Source organism: Balaenoptera borealis (assembly GCF_965194805.1).
Source record: "Balaenoptera borealis genome assembly, chromosome: 3".
NCBI lineage: Eukaryota > Metazoa > Chordata > Mammalia > Artiodactyla > Balaenopteridae > Balaenoptera > Balaenoptera borealis.
Window position 1 is genome coordinate 113,076,305 of NC_138866.1, and position 22,195 is coordinate 113,098,499.

The 22,195-nt window shown below is 37.6% G+C and overlaps 1 protein-coding gene across 4 annotated transcripts; it reads right to left on the bottom strand.

The window, feature by feature from the left end:
* Positions 1-15: 15 nt before the first annotated feature.
* Positions 16-20,131, bottom strand: MTFMT (mitochondrial methionyl-tRNA formyltransferase). 4 transcript variants are annotated; one of them, XM_082383406.1, is made up of 9 exons: positions 19,576-20,092; positions 17,496-17,705; positions 15,895-16,017; positions 14,111-14,213; positions 12,893-12,968; positions 9,279-9,370; positions 2,666-2,744; positions 1,735-1,817; positions 16-551 (listed from the first exon to the last, which is right to left on the bottom strand). In XM_082383406.1, exons 1-9 carry the CDS (start codon positions 19,794-19,796, stop codon positions 366-368), a joined length of 1,173 nt encoding a protein of 390 aa, XP_082239532.1. In that variant the 5' UTR covers positions 19,797-20,092; the 3' UTR covers positions 16-365. The 4 variants fall into 4 exon arrangements, with proteins under 4 accessions (XP_082239532.1, XP_082239534.1, XP_082239533.1 ...); XM_082383408.1 differs by lacking the exon at positions 17,496-17,705 and having other exon boundaries at positions 19,576-20,110; XM_082383409.1 differs by lacking the exon at positions 1,735-1,817 and having other exon boundaries at positions 415-551; positions 19,576-20,131.
* Positions 20,132-22,195: the final 2,064 nt, after the last annotated feature.

Sequence of the window (22,195 nt, forward strand, 5' to 3'; positions counted from 1 at the left end):
GTCAATGGGGACACATGATTTTAAAAATTTAATAGATGCACTTTTTAAAAGAACCTCTCTTCAGTATATACACATAACAGTTAGTTGTACTTGCTCTTAGGGAAAGATACAATCTCCATGAATCTGATATTATAAATAAAAATTTAATTTAAAGTTTCTTTTGTTATTGAAATAGAAAAAGCTGTTTTTAACTACTGTTAAATGAAAAGTGAAAAGTGAGGTAATTCATCTTTTTGACAATAATCTTTCCTTCCAACAGTGTCATCTTCTTTGAAAGTCAAGGTAATTCCTTGTAAATAAGGCTTTTAACAAATTACAAGTATGTAGTAGGTACTTGTCCATCGTCTTCCTAACTACTTGGTACACTATTGCACAGCAACAATTTTTTTTTTCTGCTTCTTCTTCAGTGGAAGTCTGAGAGTCTGAAATCTGCACTGGCTTGGCTGAGCCTGTGAATTTTTCTGGTACCAGGGGTGTAAATATCCATTGTAGAAATCAGTAGCTGTTAGTGTTTTCTTGAGCATCACTGATCGAACACCAATCCAGCCATCCTAAAGGGAAAAAGACAAATAGTGAATACGCGGTGCTGGCAAAACTGGTGGTAAATTTTAGTTTATAAAACTTTTATCATGAAAAAAAATAAACCAACAAATCTTTACTAAATGCCAGGCTACAAATAGCACTAAGTAACATATATGATTCTTTGACTCTAAAAGTTTATTACCGAGGAGTGATAACAAATGTGTAGACCTATTTAAATCTATTTAAACATAGACAGGGCAGAATAAAAAGGTACGTTGTATTTGTGTGGTGCTTGACAGTTTTCAGAGTATGTCCATGTATCTTATTGTTACTGGTTGTCAAAATACAAACACTCTAAAAAGTAGGCAGATCCAATATTATCCCCCGAGAAAACTGATTTTACAAGAGAAAACTGATGCCCAGAGAGTGTGAGTGATTTGTCCAAGGTGACATAACTGGTGGGACTCAAACTCACATGTTGAGACAACCCACTTCTTCTATGAGAGCAAACTGTGCATTTGCAGTATAGATGTATACAGACCCAGACATATGCACCCAGTGCTATTCCAGAATAAGTTGAAGAGAGGTGAAGAGAGGTTGCTGTAGGCATTCTGTATCTACAGTCTGTGTAGGTCAGATCAATCTATCACACATTTTAAATACTCTTTCTTGAGCATGGAACATCGCACATAAATACCACATGAAGGAAAATACTCAGGAAATGGAAGGAACGTGGAACACTTCTCAGGATAATGCCATTGTCTTAAAAATGATAATGGTTTCAAAGTCATTTTAAATAGTTAAGAAATCTCTTCTCTAACCACATTAAACAGTCGAAGCAAGTAGGATACAGGCACTGTTGTAGTTCAGTGAGATACTTTGACATTACTATTTTTTTGTGAAAGTCCAATTAACAAGATGACTTGCTAATTAAATTGGATTACTGAGAATATACAAGTTTCTTTTGAGAAAGAACTAAAGTTACTGAATCTTCTTTCATTGTCTGAGTAATAATATAACACCTTGGTAAAACTTCATCTCTTGAAAAAAATTATACTAGAGATTCTACTATTTCTTAAGAAAATTAAACTGTCCATTGGCTCAATCTGATGGACAGGCAGTTGAGTGAAGTCTCAGCTAAAAATGACAAATGATACCAACTATAAACTCAGTAAAACAAATGTGATAATGTGAAACTAAAGGAAAATGTACCTTGCAACAAACCAGCAGTATTTGCGACTGTTTGTGGTATATTACTGATCCTGGAATAACAGCCTGTCCTGTTAATTTTGGATCTAAAGACAGGGGAGGAGAAAAGAGGGATATGAGAGAGAGAATAAATAATTATGCAACTTCACGATGCTTCTTAAAAATCAAAAAGCATCCTGTAAGACAGTACTAATACCGGAGAGTACACATCTGCTGATGCACTGACTTTGTAATCTAAAACTTATGATAGAGCTGTGGTGCTCTGTGTGTATCTTGAACCCAAAGGGAAGCTTTCCATACACACAGGAAGCTATGAGTCCTTTACCCAGTGTCCCAGAGATCAACCTAAAATGTTGAATCTAGAAGTTTTGACCATTTCGGGGAAATAACTAGCTACCAGTGGAGAGACATACAGGAGACTTAGGATCTAAGCTGGCCCTTCCATCCATGACTAAACAAGTCCCAATTCCCAGATTTCTGGAGAACTCTCTGCCTTTGTGGCTCACACTCCTTCAGTCCACCAGGATGGGAGGGCACTGATGGGCCTCTGAATGGACCACGGTCATGAAATGCTATACCCTGGCCTAAGATTCTCACTGAGGTGCCCAGAGATTTTCATTATGATATTCACCAGAATGAAGTCAACCTAGGCACTCTGCATTCCCTGAAAACCTTAATATAGGAAATCACAGAGCTTAAAATGGGATAGTTAACACTGATCTGCCTACTTCTCAGGTTCTTATGATGATCAGAAGAGAAAATACACGTGAATGGATACTGTAAACAATAAGACTATAAATGAATGTAAAGTATTACCATTATTGAACTGAAACGAGCTAAAAGAATCCTTATTTTTAGTAAATGGGATCTATGGTAAAACAGACACATTTTTTACTGAAAACATTTTCCATGTCAGCTATTCAAAAATAAGTACCAGTGAGGACTGAACTATTAACTTCTACCAAATCCAGAAGTTTAATGGTACTATTCACCCAGAGTGTCTGCAACGGAATCTGCAAATAAAATGAAAGAAGGATGATAAATAAATACACTCAACCCTGAAACCCTTTTCAACTACTATTTTGTGTTAATCTGGTCTGACTTCTCTCCCAATTACAGAGGAATTGGGAACTCAGTCTCTAAACCTTACGGAACAGAACATAGCATGACCCTCTACATCAGTCTCCAGGATTCATTAGATCTTAAAATTAAACACTATTTTAAAATCAATGTTTATATCTTTATTAATATTTCTAGTTAAAAATCATGCTCATTTTAAAAAATGCAAGCATTACGACAACTATGTTAAAAAAAATTAGAATGTGGAAGTATTCTGTACTCCCATCCCCAGAGGTAACCACTGTTAATAGTTCAATGTGTATATCCTTGTATTTTTCCTACAAATATAATTATCACAAAAATCTAGAACATACTGTTTGACAAGGAACTTTTTTTACTTAACCATAAACTGTGGACAAATTTTCATCAGTACACACTTATCTATTTCACTCTTTAATCTGCTGCACAGTATTCCATTTTATAAAATGTACCATAATTTATGCAACAAATGTCTTTATGATGGATATTTCATAACACATTACAAAATTACGAAAAATTTTAAATGTGATAACAAATAGTCTGGTAGATATATCTTTGAGGACTTTTATATTTCTGGAGAATAGTTGTTTTTTAAATGGACCACCTGGGTTAAAGAGTATCAACATTTTATTGTTAAACTGCCTTGATAAGAGAAAAAAAATGGCAGTCTATTGCTGTTTATTATTAGTGAGGCCGAGGAGCAGTCCATATCTACCTGCACATTTTATTTATTTCTTAGGCCTATTTATGCCCTTTGCCCATTAAAAATACAAAAAAACAAAAAACCTGAGTTATTCATCTATTTCTTATTAATTTGTGAAAGGCTTTTATATTTTTAGGAAATTAGCCCATTAGTTCTCAGATATATTATGAATATTTTTCTAGTTTGTTGACTTTAAATATTGGGTAATTTTTTTCCATGCATAATTTTTTAATTTTATGGAGTAATATTTATCACTCTTTTCTCTCATGACTTCATTGGTTCATGTCATGCTTAAAAAGGCCTATCCACGTTTATCAAATATTATAAAATTATTCAACTGTTCTTTTTCCCAGTTCTTTGTGGTTTTATTTTTTGAAAACACTTAAATCCTTGATCCATCTAGATTTTATTTATTTTATTTTTTATTTTTTTCCTAAATTTTTATTTATTTATTTATTTATTTATGGCTGTGTTGGGTCTTCGTTTCTGTGCGAGGGCTTTCTCTAGTTGCGGCAAGTGGGGGCCACTCTTCATCGCGGTGCGCGGGCCTCTCACTATCGCGGCCTCTCTTGTTGCGGAGCACAGGCTCCAGACGCGCAGGCTCAGTAGTTGTGGCTCACGGGCCTAGCTGCTCCGCGGCATGTGGGATCTTCCCAGACCAGGGCTCGAACCCGTGTCCCCTGCATTGGCAGGCAGATTCTCAACCACTGCGCCACCAGGGAAGCCCTAGATTTTATTTTGATTTGAAAAGGTGAGACTTGAGGGCTCCCCCTTTTAACGGCTAACCAGCTGTCCCAACACTGTTTATTGGATAATCCATCTCACCCTTCCCCTCAGTGTGAAATGCTACCTTTATTACATTTTGATTTAAATAGGCTAACAGAAATTAACACACACCAGGAAATAAGTTCTCTCAAATTTCTGAAGTAAATAAACGGATTTTCAGACTGCAGTTCAGTCCTCTATTTCATAGACGAGGAAAATGAGGCCCAGAGAAATGCAGCTGTTTTCCCAAGTTTAGACACAGCTAGTTAGTGGCAGAGCCAAGGATCAGAATCTATGCTTTCTCATTCTCAGCTCAGTGCTCTTTTGATGACATCCTCTAAAAAGGACATTTAACTTTCAGAACAGTTATAGGTTGTTTCAAAGTTGTGAACAATTAAATCAGAGAATTAAGTAAATTTGAAGAAAAGTATTCACAACCTTATATATGTCATATTTTGGTAAAATATCCTCTTCTATAATTTGCTTATTTTTCTTTCATCTGCTTCTAATAAAAGTTATGAAATGACTTTCATGTGTGTAACTTTTTTCTTCCAAAGAACTCAAAATACTTCTGAAACATGATTACTGTTTGAAAAATGTTTATATTTACTAAGAGGTATAAATATGATAGGTATAGAATCAGAATATACCCTTCTTGTTCTTGAGGAGGTAAAGCTCATCTTCACCTTATCATCAGAACACTGAAGAAAGGAAAGGGATGGTAAGAAAATAGTCATTTCTATGTCCACCGTCATTACTGTCAAAATCATATGTTGGCGTGGATTTAAATTCACAGTTTATCTCCTTTGATCTTGACAGTTGTGGACCAGGTCATGAACCCCATTTTAGAGATAGAAAAGCAGAAGCTCAGAGAAGATGAGGATCTTGCTCTTGGTTAATACACGGCAGCTCTAGGAATCAAATTTCACCTTCTGGCTCCAAGATACGCACTCCTTCTGTTGTAGCACAAGAATTTCTCAGTGGAGAGGAAAGGTGAATTGCAGAAGATAAGAATTATTATGTAGTGTTTAACTTTTTGGGGAACTGTCAAACTGTTTTCTAAAGCAGCTGCCCCATTTTACATTTCTACCAACAATGAATGAGGGTTCCAAATTTCTCCATATCCCTGTCAACACTTGTTATTGTCTGTTTTTTAAAATCACAGTAATCCTAGTGAGTGTGAGTGGTATCTCAGTATAGTTTTGATTTGCATTTCCCTAATGACTAATGAAATTATCTTTTCATATGCGTAGTGGCCATTTATATATTTTCTTAGGATAAACGTCTATGTAGATCCTTTGCTGATTTTCTAATCATGTTATTTATCTTTTTGCTATAAAAGTTCTTTATAATATTATGGATACTAGACCCTCATCAGATATATGATTTGCAAATATCTTCTTTTATTATGTAGGTTGTCTTTTCATTTTCTTGATAGTGTTCTTTGAAGCTCAACAGTTTTAAATTTTGAAGTCCAATTTCTCTATTTTTAGTTCATTGCTTATGCTTCAGGCATTATATCTAAGAACCACTGCTTACTTCAAGTTCATGAAGATACGCCCCTATGTCTTCTTCCAAGAGTTTCCATAGTTTCAGCTCTTACATTTAGGTTTCTGATCCATTTAGAGTTCATTTTTATATGTGGTATGAGGTAGGGATCCAAATCTATTTCTTCTGATTGTGGATATCCAGTTGTCCAAGCACCATGTGGTAAAAAGATTATTCTTTCCCCATCAAATTGCTTTGGCACCATTATCAAAAATCAAGTGACCATAAATGTATGGGTTTATTTCTGGACTCTGAATTCTATTCCATTGAGCTTTATGTCTTTGTCAGTATCACACTGCCTTGATTACTGTAGCATTGTAGTAAATTTTGAAATCAGGAACTATGAGTCCTGATTTCATAGGAACTTTGAAATTGGAACTTCGTTCCTCTTTTTCAAGATTTTCTCTCTATTCTGGGCCTCCTGGGATTCCATATGAATTTTAGGATAAGCCTGTCAATTTCTGCAAAGAAGTCAACTAGGATTTTTATAGGAATTGTGTTGAGTCTGTATATCAATTTGGGAAATAGTGCCACCTTAACAATATTAAGTCTTCTAATCCATAAACACAGAGGCCCTTCCATTTACTTAGGTCTTCTTTACTGTTTATTAGCCCTATTAGTTTTGGGGGGTAGAATTATTTATAATTTTCTATATATAAGATTACACCACCTGCAAATATAGTTTTACATTGTTCCTTTTTTCTTGCCTAATTACCCTGGCTATAACCTCCAGTACAATGTTGAATAGAAGTGGTGAGAGTGGACATCTTTGTCTTGTTCCTGATCTTAGAGGGAACACTTTCAATCTTCGGCCATCAAATATGATGTTAGATTTGGATTTTTTTGTAGATATTCATCAGGTTGAGGAAGTTCCTGTCTATTCTTAGTTTGTTGAACATTTTTATCATGAAAAGGTATTGGATTTTTCAAATGCTGTTTCTGCATCTACTGAGATAATTATGTGGCTTTTGTCCTTTATTCTATTAATATGGTATATTACGTGGATTGATTTTTGTATGTTGAACCAGCCTTATGTTCCTGGGCTACATCCCACTTGGTCAAAGTGTATAATACTTTTCTACATGTTGTTTGATTCACTTTGCTAATTCTGTTAAGGATTTTTGCCTCTATATTAATAAGGGCTATTGATTTGTAGTTTTCTTTTCTTGTAAAATCTGTATCTGGTTTAGCTTACTTGACTTTTGTACTAGCTGCTCCCTCTGCCTGGAATGCTCTTTTCCTGATCTTGGCATGACTTGCTCCTTATTGTCTTTCAGACCTCAGCTTAAATGTCAGTTCAAAGTGGCCTTCCCCATTTAGATATCCAGTCTAAAATAGCCACCAGTTAATCTATCACATTATCTTATTTTAATTTTCATCAAAGAGCTTATCACACCATCTGCTATTTTTCTTATTTATTTGCTTATTTGTTTCCATCTTCTCACATCACCTCTAATACCTAGAACAATGCCTGACATATAATAGGCTGTCAATAAATATTTTGTTTAATGAATGAATAAGAGCAGACATCATTTAATGAGTACCTACTCAGATACTGTACTAGATGCTTTATATACATTATATCATTCTAATTTTCAAATGAACTAACTAAAGCTCAGAGATTAAATAACCTTCTCAAGTCTACAAAGCTAGGAAGTAGCAGAGAGAAGATGGAACCCAGCTCTGTCTGGCTCTAACGTCAATGTTCCTTGCCCTATGCCATTCTCTTACAGTGGGGAAAGTACAGGGTTTGACGTCAGGCAGATCTGGTTCAAAACCTGACTCTCACTAACTAGCAATGTGACCTTGAGCAACATTCAACAGCCATTCACTGAGTATCTTCTTTAAGCCTCAATTTCATCAACTTAAAATGGGATAATACCCACAACATGAGGCTGTAATCCTCACCGAAGAACCTGGCATGCTACAGATATTCAATGGCAGTTCTCCATTTTAACCTACAGAGGAGGTCCATTAAAAACCCCACACTTGGTAGACTCAGAGTTCAAACAACATAAGATGCTATCAAAATGAAGGGAAAAAACCCCAATAAATTTGTCAAAGAACTGAGAATTTAATTCAGATATTTTAACGAGTTATTACAACTAGATTTTGTATGCCATATGTAGCAATCAAGGATTTAAGAATTCAGTTGTAAAAAATGGGCCAAAGGCAGAAAGACATACTAGTGAAAGCACTGGACTAGGAGTTAGAAGATTTAGGTTCATTATTCAGTGACTGGGCATTCTCCTCATCTATGAAACAGGATAATAAAATTTGGTTATGGGAGATGGCAAAATATCTATTTTGAAGTACTTTGTGAACTCTAAGGCCCCTATGAAATCTTGAAGTTTAAAGAATATTTAAAAAATGAATGTCATATATACAAAAGAACTGAAACAGGGACTCAAACAGATATGTGTACACCCATGTTCGTGCAGCATTATTCATATTAGCTAAAAGGTAGAAACAACCCAAATGTCCATTGATAGACAAATGGATAAACAAAATGTGCTATATACATACAATGGAATATTATTCAGAGTAAAAAAGGAATGACATTCTGATACATGGTACAACATGAATGAAACTTGAAAACATTATGCTAGGTGAGATAAGCCAGACACAAAAGGATAAATATTGTATGATTCCACTTATATGAGGTACCTATAAAAGGCAGATTCATAGAGATAGGAAGTAGAATAGTGATTACCAGGGACTGTGGGGCGGGGGGGGGGGAATGAGGAGTTGTTATTTAATGGGTATAGAGTTTCAGTTTGAGATGATGAAAAAGTTCTGGAAGTGGATACTGGTGATGGTTGCATAACAATGTAAATGTACTTAATGCCACTAAACTATACACTTAAAAATGGTTTAAATGGTAAATTTTATGTTATATATATTTTACCCCAATAAGAAAAGTTTCTTTTTTTTAACATCTTTATTGGAGTATAATTGCTTTACAGTGTTGTGTTAGTTTCTGCTGCATAACAAAGTGAATCAGCTATATGCATATGTATAGCCCCATATCCCCTCCCTCTTGCATCTCCCTCCCACCCTCCTTATCCCACCCCTCTAGGTGGTCGCAAAGCACAGAGCTGATCTCTCTGTGCCATGAAGCTGCTTCCCACTAGCTATCTATTTTACATTTGGTAGTGTATATATGTCAATGCTACTCTCTCACTTCGTCCCAGCTTACCCGTCCCCCTTCCCTTGTCCTCAAGTCCATTCTCTACATCTGTGTCTTTATTCCTGTCCTGCCCCTAGGTTCAAAAGAACCAAAAAATAGTTATTTTTAAAAAAATGAATTTCAGGATCCTTTGGATTTATTCCTAAATTAAAATATTTCAAAAGTAAATTACACACACACACACACACACACACACACTCACACACACAATTAGGTAAAACTGCAATTTGACTTCCAACTTACTATATTTCCAATGGCACAATGAAGTCTGAATATTTGCTCTGAAGTTTGTTCCTCCCATTTTATACAGCTGGTAGCAGCAGAAATCTTAGGGGCTATAAGATAAAGCCAATAGCAAGAATGAATATCAGATCAATGACCATAAATTGGTAATTACTGATACTGAATGACAGCTACAAGAGAATTCATTATATTATTGTCTCAACTTTTGTATGTTTTAAATTTTCCATAATATAAAGTAAAAATATATACATACATACATACATAATAAATAAAAGTACTAGAAGAAAACATGGGTAAATTTCTTTATAACCTAGGAATAGAAAGTCCTTTTATGACTCAAAATCCAGAAGCAATTAAAGAATGATAAATGTGACTACAAAAAATTAAACTTTTGTAAGACAAAAAGAAATGCCATAAATCAAGCCAAAAAACGAATGACAAACAAGTTATTTGCAATTTATATCACAGTACTTTATATCTGTTTATATATATTCCATGAGAGATGTATCTATATAATAAATATAAATATTTATATATAATTACTATATATATGTGTTATGTATATCTATATAATATTTAGGAGTACTTTGTATCTATTATATAGATTTATTTATATCTATTACACAAAGTACTCCTAAAAACTGAGACAAAAAAGACCAAAAACCGAATAGAAAAATGGGCAAAAGATATAACAGACCCTTCTCAGAAAAAAAGAAATGCAAATAGTCCTTAAACATATAAAAAGCTCCTCAGCCTCACTCAAGGAGGAATGTAAATTAAAACTACTCCAAGACACAATTTTTTATCTATTAGATTAGGAGGTAATATATGCATAAAGTTATTCATAGTGGCATTATTTGAAATAGCAAAAGATTAGAAACAATCCAAATGTCCACCAATAGGGGATCTATTGATTAAATTATGTTTTACCCATACAAGTGAGAACTATACTGCCATAAAAAAGAACAGGAAATTTCTTCTTATTGATAGGAAATGATCACCAGTATACACTGTAAAGTGAAAAAAAGAAAGATGCAGAAGAGTGTATATTTTATGCCACCTTTTGTGGAAGAAAAAAGGAAAAATCAGTTTTAAAGTATGTGTTTTTGTTTATTTTCATAAAAGGAAACAACTGAAAGGCTAAATCAGAAACTACTAACTCTAGAGGGAGGGAAACAGGATTGGAAGAGATAGAAATGGGATGGAAGTAAGACTTCTCTGTATAACCTTTTCAAATAGTTTTAACTTTGAATCATGTAAGTATTTTATATATTCAAAAATAAGATTTAGTTGTAAAGAGGAAAATGCAACCCTGAAAATTAAAAACAATCTGAAACAAAGAAACTTAACTATATATCAAACTAGATAACAAAACCACATGGAAAAAATAATTATCTCCAGTTAAGTTTTGAACACAGTACTCTGACTATATACCCTTCGTAGGATATATTTTAAGGGAAAAAAAAAAAAACTGCAGACAAAAAAAAAAAACTGCAGAAAAATCTTAACTCTTACTTAGTAGTTATACTTTCTGTAGTGATACTGGTGTTGTAATCTTGAAATTATTTTATGCACAGCAAATAAAAAACAGGTCAGCATTGATTTAAAAAGGATTTTCTGTGTAAGAGAAAATACCAGAAAAACCCTGTACTTTAAAATTTGAATCAGAAACAATACGAGCTCAAATATTTTTTTTTAAAGACTTTATTGAATTTGCTACAATACTGCTTCTGTTTTATGTTTTGTTTTTTTGGCCCCGAGGCATGTGGGATCTTAGCTCCCCAACCAGGGATTGAAACTGCACCCCCTGCATTGGAATGTGAAGTCTTAACCACTGGACAGCCAGGGAAGTCCCTGAACTCAAATATTTTTAAAAAATATAATGCCTACCCTTCTCCACTAACATTTCATTTTGGAACACATCATTGTATTAGATGGTTTCTAAATACTACCCCCCAACTAAAATAAACAAGGGAGAGGTGGCTGATTCCAACATGGGACAGAGAATTTACAAGGTGAGCCTGGGACATCTTGTGATAGAAACAAGGAAGTGCTCAAAAACTAGCTGGGGATGGAGGGATGTCAAAAGGATTCAGGAGCCAATTTTAAGAGGCTACCACTGGCCAAATTTGGGACAACTTGAGCAGCACAAAGCATTATGAATGTAATTAACTATAAAACACGGTAAATAAAAATCCACAAGTCAAATGACTAAAAAAACTCACTTGCCACCAAAATTGAAGGTGATCATGGCACCAACTCCCTATTTTAAAAATTGATAATTAGAGAAGGAATTAAGCATTTATCCTGCCATTTTAGGATGAATTAAAATTCACCCGCAATTAATGAGGAAAAGCTTTTCTTTACAGAACAATGCCAACTATTAAATATAAAAGGAACTGGAAAATCACCATTTTGATTTTCACTGAAATAATTCATTCAGGGAAGGAGCATCAATCCATGCTAAAATTGTTACATGAAAGGCTGGTAGGGAACCGGTTTCTTGCATGGTGCCAAAGTATTACCCCATGGATTACCTGCCATTTGCAAAGGGAGAAACACATCTTCACACTGGCAAGATCTGGTGGTCACCACCTCCATCAAGTGATCAAATTTAGCTTCACTAGCCTTGATGCAACCTGGTATTATGGCTTACTGATATGACTCCCTAAGACTGTAGGGGACGGAGGCGGGGGCTTCTCTGAGTAGATCCTTTAAACAGTTTTAACTTTTGAGTCATGTAAATGTCTTACATAGTCAAGAAATAAAATTACATCATAAATAAAAATAAAAAGCAACCCTTAAGGTTAAAAAACAAACTGAAACAAATATCACTGGAACACAATATCATCTATGAAATACTCTTTCCACAAACTTTAAGCCCGAATCTCATGAAGCCTTTAGAACTTCCGATTTACAGGAACTTTAAGGGCTAGAAAAACACATTAAACAACACTGGAAGGAAAGAGACAATTGGCCTGGTCTCTTCAAAAAGTTAATGACATGGAGGGAGAAAAATAGTGGAGGAATTACTATAATCTATAATGAGACTAAAGAGACATACGACTAATTATAATTGGATCCTAGTTTGAAAAAATATACAGCTATAAAATATGTTTTTAGAGTGTTAGGAAAATTTAAATATGGACTGGCTATTCAATGCTATTAGGGAACTGTTCATTTTTCCTAGGAGATGCATGTTGAAATATTTAGGGATGAAAGGTCGTGATGCATACTTCCAAATGGTATAGCAAAAATTAAAATATATATGCTACATAAACACATAAACACATATATAAAGAAAATATGGCCAAACATTAATAACTGTTGACTCTGGGTTAAACAGGTATTCACTGTCTTTCAACTTACCTTTGTGTTTGGTACTTTTCAATATAAAGAATAGAGAAAATTGTTCTAATCTTTCATAAGGCTAAATGTGAAGAGGGAGAGAGACCCCTTAACAATCATTCTCTGGAAAAGGACATGCAAGTGGACATTCAATCTTTGGTCAAAATTAAGGGAAACTTGCAAGTGAGGAAGCCACAGTGTTCAGATGCCATCACAACAAACAAAACCTTAGGAAAGATGTAAGAGCCTCTGCCGTCTGCACTTACCATGTGTCACCCCCTCGGCTGGCTGCTGCCTTCCATTGTTCAAACTTTCAGGCAAATTTTTCAAAACTGAAATAAGCTTAAAAAAAAGGAGAGTAATATATTCAAGATGAAAAGAACGAAAGCAGAAATACATTACAATTCAGTACCATGAAACTACAGCTTTAAGAGCAGTGTGGCAGGGTAAAGCAGTAAATTGGCTTAAGCTGTGAGGATCCATCTACTTGGTGGAGTTTCAGTGGAGATGTTGCTCTCTGTAGAGTACAGGTCATTGATTTCCTTCCAGAGAACGCTGAGCCTCGACTGGCTGTCAGAACAGCCTGTGCTCGGCCATCCACACTCTCACTCTCACTCTGAAGGAAGGCAGTGGGGACTTCGTACTCTGGAGTCACATAGTTCTGGATTCACATCCCAGTTCTACCACCTGCTAGCTGTGTCACTGTGGAAAAGTTATTTTACTTGTCTGTGGCCTTCAATGTCATAATCTATAAAACAGTTGAAAGCAATAGCTACCTCAAAGGTTTCTTGTGAAGGTAAAAAAAAAATAAGTCTATGAAAGTATCTAAAACAGTCTTGGCACATAAGCCAGTGCTCAATAAACGACAGACACTATAATAACAGCATTTCCGAGGTGAGTGCCTAGAATGGGAAGCATCAGCCATACGGCGGGGGGTGGGGTGGAGGGGGGTTCCTCCAGAACAGAACAGAAAATTTAGTTCAGATGAAAATCATTAATTGGGTCATTAAGCCTTTATTCACACCCCATTGTATGCAGACTCAAAAAAAAGTCTCAGAGTTCATTTACCGCTAGGGGGTCAGCAGAATTCCAATGTGTACAGATGCAAATGACTGGAACACAGGCACATAAGTGGGAGGAAAACAGAGACTTACTTAGGAAATGCTGTTGGTTCAGTTCGACAGGGGTGAATGGTACGTCTATGAGACTAAGGAGAGTGAAAATGGGAAGAACAGTCTAAAAGCCTCACCATGAAATGTAATAGACCATATAAAATCACATATTTCATTCAAAAGCCTTGATTAAGTACATACTCTGTGTAAATTCTCAAAGACTAACATAAGATCACAAAAGCCATGCTAATTTTTAGGAAGCCAGGGATAGAAACCACTTTTTAAAAAGAAGCTTAAAATCATACATCATAAAACTGTTCTTTTCCTCATAACCACTTAGGAAACAAGCACGGGGATATTGGAAAACTGTACCATGCTGGCACCCAGTCTCGACAGCACTGCTTCCAAATCCTTTGTGGTGCTCTTGGGTGGTACAGGAACCGTTTCCTGTTTGAGAATTGGGCCTACATCAAACCTACCAAAAAATCAAAAGCAAATAATAACATGATTACTGACTATTTCTTAAGATCAATATGTTTGTCTACATGAATGTGTATATACCACAAGGACAGTTTTTTTTGTTTGTTCGGGTGGGTTTTGTTTTGTTTTGTTTTTTTAGGCCACACAGTGCGGCTTGTGGGATCTTAGTTCCCTGACCAGGGATCGAACCTGGGCCCGCTGCAGTGGAAGTGCAGAGTCCTAACCACTGGAAGGCCAGGAAATTCCCCCACAAGGATAGTTTAACCGTGGCCATGAATGTGACTGTTAGCCACTGGAAAGGGAGAAATGTCAGTTTGAAAGAAGGGAGAGCAACATTAGTATGTTACTAATATCGCTTTAGTCTATCAACTCGATAGCTTAAGCGCGTTAACTTTTCACCATTCTCTGCATTTTCATCTGCTTTATTCTTAAGTACCATTTTCTGGTCATTTATGGAGTCAATACTTGAGCTTAACAAAATTAAATTCTAATACAGTCATTTTACTTAACTATTAAAATTTTAAAAATTAAAATCCATAAAATTAAAAAAAAAGAAAGAAGGGAGAGCAAAATCTGGCCTATATTTAGATTTTAGGTTTATTTTTTCACAAAGGAAAAAAGTTGCATATCAGGGATTTAATTGCAACTACAAATAATTCTATCATTAGTAGTAAATAGTACGAAAAAAATCTCTAATTATATAATGAAAGTACAGAGCAAAGAATACATTTTCCAAGGAAGTACAACTAGGAATTTACAATCATTCCTTCCTGTATTTCTTTTCTCAAAGGACAAGAGTTTTGCCTGAATTATAATCAATAGTGATTATAAGTAGGTGCAAGTGTATTTGCATTCCCACAAGTGTTATATTCAATATTTTATATCAAGCTCTGCAAATATTGGCCATCAGCTTTTATTAGAAATATATTTTGTTTTAAATACTTAACTTTGTGGTCTGTTAACTCTATTTTTAACCTGTGAGCTTTAATAAAATGCTTATTATGAAAAGTGACAAACATTCCCAAAACAGAATGAACAATCTAAGGAATCCCCATATACATATCTCCCAGATGTGAGAATTACCAAAGTTTCGCCACTCTTGTTTCATCTGCCCCTCCCCTCTTTTTTTTTTTGAAGTAAGTTAAAGCAAATCCCAGATGTTGACTTGGTCTTGTGAACTTGTGAATTTTTCTTTTCTATGGGGATGTTAGGTGATAATAGGCAGAGGCATAATATACTCCTAAAACAATTTAAAATAATTGTTTCTTAGATTGTAGGTATAATTTAAAAAATTAAACATTTAAGACAATTATATAACACATTGGTATACAACATATTCTTACTTCAGGTTCCAAAAAATTTTTGACCATAGAAACCAAAGCCAGCAGAACAGAGATTCATAACTAATATACAAAAATCCATCTCTCATTTACACAATGTCATTTATAGAAATCCAGTTGTTAATAATTTATTTCAATTAACAAGTTTAAAGAGACCCTGTGTAAATGCCAAATCACATGTGGTTTATGTTAGAAACCAGGAAGAAACAGAAGGATAAAGCACCCAGGAGTTAGAGAAATTAGTGATTAGTACCCACTCATCCACCTCCACTTCCCCCCAGGCAGACTGATATCAACATTCAAAATCACAAAAAGTCTCAAGAAAATATGCTCTACCTTTTAGGTCTAATTTGCATAATCGTTACTCCAGCAACTGTGTCTCCGTGCAGAACCGTATGGATTATAGGGGCTGGACCACGCCACCTCGGGAGGCAACTGGGATGGACATTCAAGACGCCACTGAGTTAGAAAAGGCAGAAATTAGTATGCAAGTGGGCTTTTTACCATTTAGTTTACTGCTACTTAAATTAACATGCTACTTTTCATCATTAAACTTGCCCAGAAATTTTGAAAAACAGTTAAATCTAGTCTCATACCAACTTAAGCAGGAGTCAGAGCTAAGTTCAACTTTCTTACCATAAGAGACCAATGAAACTCAATTAAAAAAAGAGCAGGAACAACTATTCATTGTTCCGAAGATGTTCCAGCTTCGCAATTCAAGACATAGCTCGCAATGTCTGGGAGTTTTTAAATAAAAACAAAAAATGTGTTTTTTTACTATATGAGAAGAACCACTCAAATCCAATCGTGCATCTCATGGATGATGTGAATTATACGTATAGTTTAGTTACATAATTACCCGTTTGTATATAGAGTTCCTAAAACAAGCTTCTTAAATCCCCATCTAATGATGTATTCACCTTTGCTGTTTATCCCTATACACCTTTCACCCATTAACGAGCAATTTTAATAATTTACTAATCTGTCATTAGTTTAATGTCTCCATCAGCATAAGTATGCACTTGAGAGTGTGTATGTGTATATATATATTCTAAATTCCACTGTTCAGCCCAGTCTCATTCATCCAACAAATATTTACTGGGCACAATCCATGTTCTGGCACTAAGTGCTGGGGATATAAGCAACAGTGAACCACACAGAAAAAAAAAAAAAAATTCTGCCCTCTTAGGCCAATATAACGACTTGACTTTTATTCTGAGCAAGATGGAAAACCACCAGAGAATTTTGAGCAGAGTGACATGATCTGACTTATGTTTTAAAAGGATCACTTTGGTGTTGGGTGGTAAAAGACTGAGAGGGCCAAAGACAGAAGTGGAGACCCTTTAGGAGGTTACTGCAGTATGACAGCCAAGAGTGGTGGCAGCGGAAGTGATGAGAATCAGTCCTTCTAGAGAGATTTCAAAGGCAGAGCCAATAGGATTTCCTGATGGATTGGATGCGTGGTGTGAGATAAGGAATTAAGAATAATGCCAAGGCTTTGGGTCCGAGCAACTTAAAGGCTGGAGCTACCATGTACTGAGATGAAGATTTTGGGAAGGAGCAGGTTTTGGGGTGAAATTTCAGGAATGTTGTTTTGGACATCTTACATGTAAGGTGCCTATCAGACATCCAGGCAGAGCTGCGGAGGAGGCAGTGGGTATCAGGGGCCTGGAGTTCAGGGAGAGATCTGAACTGGAGGGACAAATCTGGGAGTTGTCAGCATACACGTGGAATTTAAATAAGGGTGGGTGAGAGCCCATAGATAGTGATAAAGAGCATCGCACATCTTAACAATTCATGCCACTAATAAAATCTTTTATTTTAAGAGAAAATACTAAAGAAAGCAGAATTAAGTTCAAGTTATTGCACTTTAGATACCAGGTCCATATATAAAGACCGAGGTCTCTACACTGTATTCCCTTACAAATAAAACTTACTAGGGAAATTTAAGAATAAGAGCCTCACTCAAAAGTCGGCCAAATGAAGCTACCACTCCAACATCATATTCTCCAGATCCCACATCTGGCCACTCATACACTGGAAGCTGAGATTGGACAGCATATTGCTTCACCGGCAGTCTTTTTGGTGATGGGGAGGGCACTGTGACCACCTCCAAGTTTTCAATTAACTCTTCCCCTTTGTTTTCCCTAAGTTGGAAAGATTAGAAGAAAATGTGACAGTGTTAAGACAATGTCGGAAAGCTAAACTACTTCACACATTTCTAAGGCATTTTTATGATTAAATTCACGAAGCATTTAAAGGTAAATGATTAAAACTAGTGCAACTGAGAGACTAAAGTTTTATTTTTATTCAATTTTAATTGTTTTAAATTTAAAGAGCCACAAGTGGCTACTGGCTACTGTTTGGACTGTTATGGTTGTAGAAATTTCCTGTGCATGCAGAAACATATACAGTACAGACATTTTACACAACTGTAATATTATATATACTGTCCTGCATTTTGTTTTTTTCTCTTAACACTATGTATGCTATTATGTGAGTCTTTTTAAAAAATGGGTTAAATATACATTTGCTTGTATATGCATCAAACATTTCTAGAATAGGAAACTGAAAACAGTGGCTATCTTTGAAGAGAAGAACTGGGGACTGGGAGAAAGAGATGGAAGGAACTGACTTTTCATTTTATATCTTTTGAATCTTTTGAATTTTTTACTATAACCACATGTTATTCAAACAATAAATACTTAAAAAATATATATATATACATACATAAATATACACACACACCATGGGCATCATTCCATGACACTATATGTAGCACTACCTCATTTTTTTTTTACCTGCTGCAAAGTATTCCAGTGCTTGGGGCTGTTTATTTATTTATTTAGCAGGTACTGCATCACATGTTGAGGACTTATAAGAAAAGGAATAGACAGGAGGGCCCAAAAGAAAAAGTACAGAAGTACTGGAGCTGCCAAGTGAAGCATCAGCAGAAGCGTCAGGGTGCATGCAGTGAGAGATGCAGGAGGCCATACACGGAAAGTAGCATGTATAGAGTGTATTACGGAGGTGTGCAAAGGGAACATGTGTGAAGGAAGTGTTTCAGGGTGTGCTATAGAGGAGAGTGTGTGAAGAGGGGAATACAAGGGGATTCATGAATGAGTCAGCATCAGGGTCTGCTGGGAAGTATTTGTAGAGAAGACTTGATGGAGGGAGATGACAGAAATGAATGTGAGGGTGCATCAGGAAAAAACGGAGTGGGGAAATAAAAAATGGAGGCTGGGGAAAGGAGACAGAGCAGGATATATGGGTATAGCCACCACATACCATGGACTTTCAGGACAGGTTGGATCTCAATTATTTTTTTCCAGGAAACACAATTTGTTAAATTTTAGAAATACTAAATGTATACCTAAGAGTTCTGATTTATAAATTTATTCATAGGAAAACAATTCGGTTTTGGACTATGTCTTCATTTCAGTCTCAGAAAACTGGATCCGGTTGTATACAGAGAAGCGATGGGGAGCGAAGGCATGAGGCAAGCGTGTGCAGAGGGATGCCTGTGCCTGGGAAGAAGCCCAAAGGATTAGATGATACAAATCAGGTGAGTAAGAGGCAGTAGGAGGAAGTGGAAAGGGGAGGTCCTTTAAGTCAGAGCCCGTTTTAGTCCCAACCTGCTCAGTTGATAACCTTGGGCAATCTCTTAACCTCTCTGAGCTACGGTTTACATGCTAAACGGGCAGGGAGGTGGTGGGACTGGACGGAGGTGATGCAGGTAAAGCAACCAGCGCGGCCTTGGCACCGCAGGGCGCCCGGGGGCGCTCAGAGCGCGGAAAGAGTCGGGCGTGTAGACCGCACGGGACCAGGCAGGCGCCCAAGGGCTGACCGAGCGGAGGTGGTGCACCTTCCGGGCGCCCGGAGACGCCGAGATCTGGGCCCACACCCCTCCGGCGCAGCTGCTTTCCCCGACTAGGAGTCCAAACCCTCGAGGCCGACCGCAGTGGCTCCACAGCCGCGTCCTCGACACCCGGGCCTCCCAGTCCCTGGCCCCGGTACCTGGCGGCGTGCAGCGCCCGCAGCGTTTCGCGGGCGAACTGGTCAGTGCCGAAGAAGAGCACCCGCCAAGGCGGTTTCTCGCGGACTCGAGCGCCCCGGCCGTCCTCCCCGCCAGAAGACCCGCTCAGGCCGACCAGGGATCGCCACTGAGGGCTCTGCCTCCTGCCCGCGCAGCCGCCGCCTGGCAGGGGCCCCCAGCAGCACCGTACCAGAACCCTCATGGCCTGCGCGGGCGGCCCACCCTGCGCAGGCGCATTGTGGTGGGGTAGAGGGAGCTTGGCAGGAGGGGCGGGGCCGGGGAGGAAACCCGATGGGCGAGGTCTTTCAGCGACTGGGGCGGGGCTTGCCTGATTGCAAGCGCGGCAGATGAAGGAATTTGCCGGTTCAAGCGTCCCCGTGACTTTTGTTGCATTTGTTTGCACGATTTAGCCAATCTCCCCAAACAACTCTTTTGGGAACAAATCATATGTGTTTTCAGACGACGAAATCTCATTTATTTATTTATTTATGTATCATTTTCTCAGCCATTATAACTAATATTTACTAGAAGCCGTGCTTTGGCTAAGCATTTTATATATCCGTTAGTTTAGTTAATCCTCATATCAACTATACCAGGTAGATATTATTACAACCATTTTACTGAAGAGGATCTGAGGCTCCGTGAAATTAAGGTAATTACCTATGTGGGATCCTCACATTTAGCCCCATGTAGCTCCAAATTCTGTGATCCTAACCACTTGGCCTTCATAGCAATCCTATGTACTAGGGAAGTCAATGTCCCCATTTTGCCCCTGAGGAAACGGAGGCTTAATTCTTGCTCGTAGTCACTCTGGTGAATCAAAGGCCCGCTCTTGCCCGTACCCCGTGGGTTCCCTCCCACACCGAGGGATAACATAGAAGAGACTCTTAAGGAAAATGGGCAGGGGAAGCTGTCCTCAGAAGACCTCTAAAGACCTTTAGTGCTTAGATTCTGTATTCCTGAGGCCTATGCAGTGGCCTTCTCCTTGAGGATGGTCACACATCCTGGCTGTTGAGTGGAGACCAGATTCTCTTCTAGTCTTACTGCCCTCCCCACCTCTCTTCCTCTCTAAATGCTATCCATTCTTCAATGCCAAGGTCAGACATCCTTCCTGAAGACTTGAGCTCTTGCCTGCATGGACTTAATGTCTTTCTCTATGTGCCCTTTTAATGCTCTGTGGGGACCTCTGCTTCTCACACAATTTGGAATTACTGAGGGAAGTTGTCTAATGTATGCATACACATTGACAAATTCACCTGTGTGTTGAACAGAAAAGAGAGAGACAAAGAGGAAGGGAGGGAGTGTATTTCCAGTGATTCTGTTCATCTGATCATATATGAGATGAGGAGCTAACTGAGATCCCAACCTTCTATTCTTACAATCAAGTTCTTTTCTAGTATCCTCTCTTAGGGTAAGTGAAATATGACTCTAATATTTTTAAAATGGTCTTTTCCCATACAACATAATCTATAAATACAACCCAAATACTCATTTAGGTTTTCGCCTTAGACTCTGGCTGCTGTCTAAAGAGTGACTCTTCGTATTTGTCTTCATGTAATTTCTCTCCTTGAGTTAGAGAGCCTGCATTATGCTACAATTTATTTTTGGCAGCCCAAATTCTCCACAGGTAGCCCCGCCCCACAGAGCTGCCTTGAGCCACTCATAGCGCCCTCTGCCGAGCACATAGAGACGGCTCAGTCTGAAGGGCCAACGCCAATCTGTTTTCCTTCCTCCACAGAGTTGGCTCCTTCCACCGACATCTAATTTTCTAGTGGATGGTCTTTTGATTTTTAGCAAACTTATTTTTTAAAAAACTGAACATGATATTATTGTAACGGCTTAAGTTTTCCCAGGATGCTAAAATGGAAATCTTTCTGAAACTCTTGGTGGTAAATTGGGGTTGTATTGGGGGTGGGGGAGTCCATTTCCAAGCCCAGACAAATCCATGTCTGGAGCTACTATACAGCACACAGAGAAAATGAGGACGTTAGCTCCTAATGGCAAGGAGTTTTAGGTGATAAGTTAAGACGCCCAGAAAGCACATCCAAGAGGGCTGGGCTATAATAGAACCCAGATAATGCTAATTTGGCTGGTGCTCCAGTTTCCAGAAATTTCTCTCCCCTGATGAATGGAGTATGTGTGCATTTGAATCAATGAAATTACTCCAGTTTCTGAGTCTGGGTGACAAGACAAGAGGTTGACAGAGAGGAAGAACTGCTTGGTGGTAACCATGATGTCTTTCAGCTCTGCTTTGAAACTGAAGTGATGAGACAAGCAAGTGGAGATGTTTGGTAGAAATCTAGAATGTGGGACTGGCTTCCATGACTAGGGCGGGTGAGAGAGCTGATCCTGGAGTGTGAGGAAGCAGGAAACATTCCCTCTCCCTATTCCCCATCATCCCACCCTAAACCTATGTGTGTATGATTTCTGAGGAGTCGGGAGACCTGCCACAGAGAGTGTGTGTGTGTGTGTGTGTGTGTGTGTGTGTGTGTGTGTAATTAGCCCCTTGGTGCTGAGAGTCAAAAAGGGGAGCAGCCGGAGCCCTGGGAAAGATGGAGCAGGGGCATGAGAGGAAAGTGGTCAGAAGGACTTCCCCCATGG

Coding starts and splice junctions, on each gene's coding strand:
- MTFMT (XM_082383406.1), bottom strand. CDS start 19,796: ATGAGGGTTCTGGTACGGTGCTGCTGGGGGCCCCTGCCAGGCGGCGGC. Junction 14,214..15,894: donor ATGCAAATTAGACCTAAAAG/GTAGAGCATATT, acceptor ATTTTTTGGTAG/GTTTGATGTAGGCCCAATTC. Junction 9,371..12,892: donor AGCCGAGGGGGTGACACATG/GTAAGTGCAGAC, acceptor TTTATCTTATAG/CCCCTAAGATTTCTGCTGCT.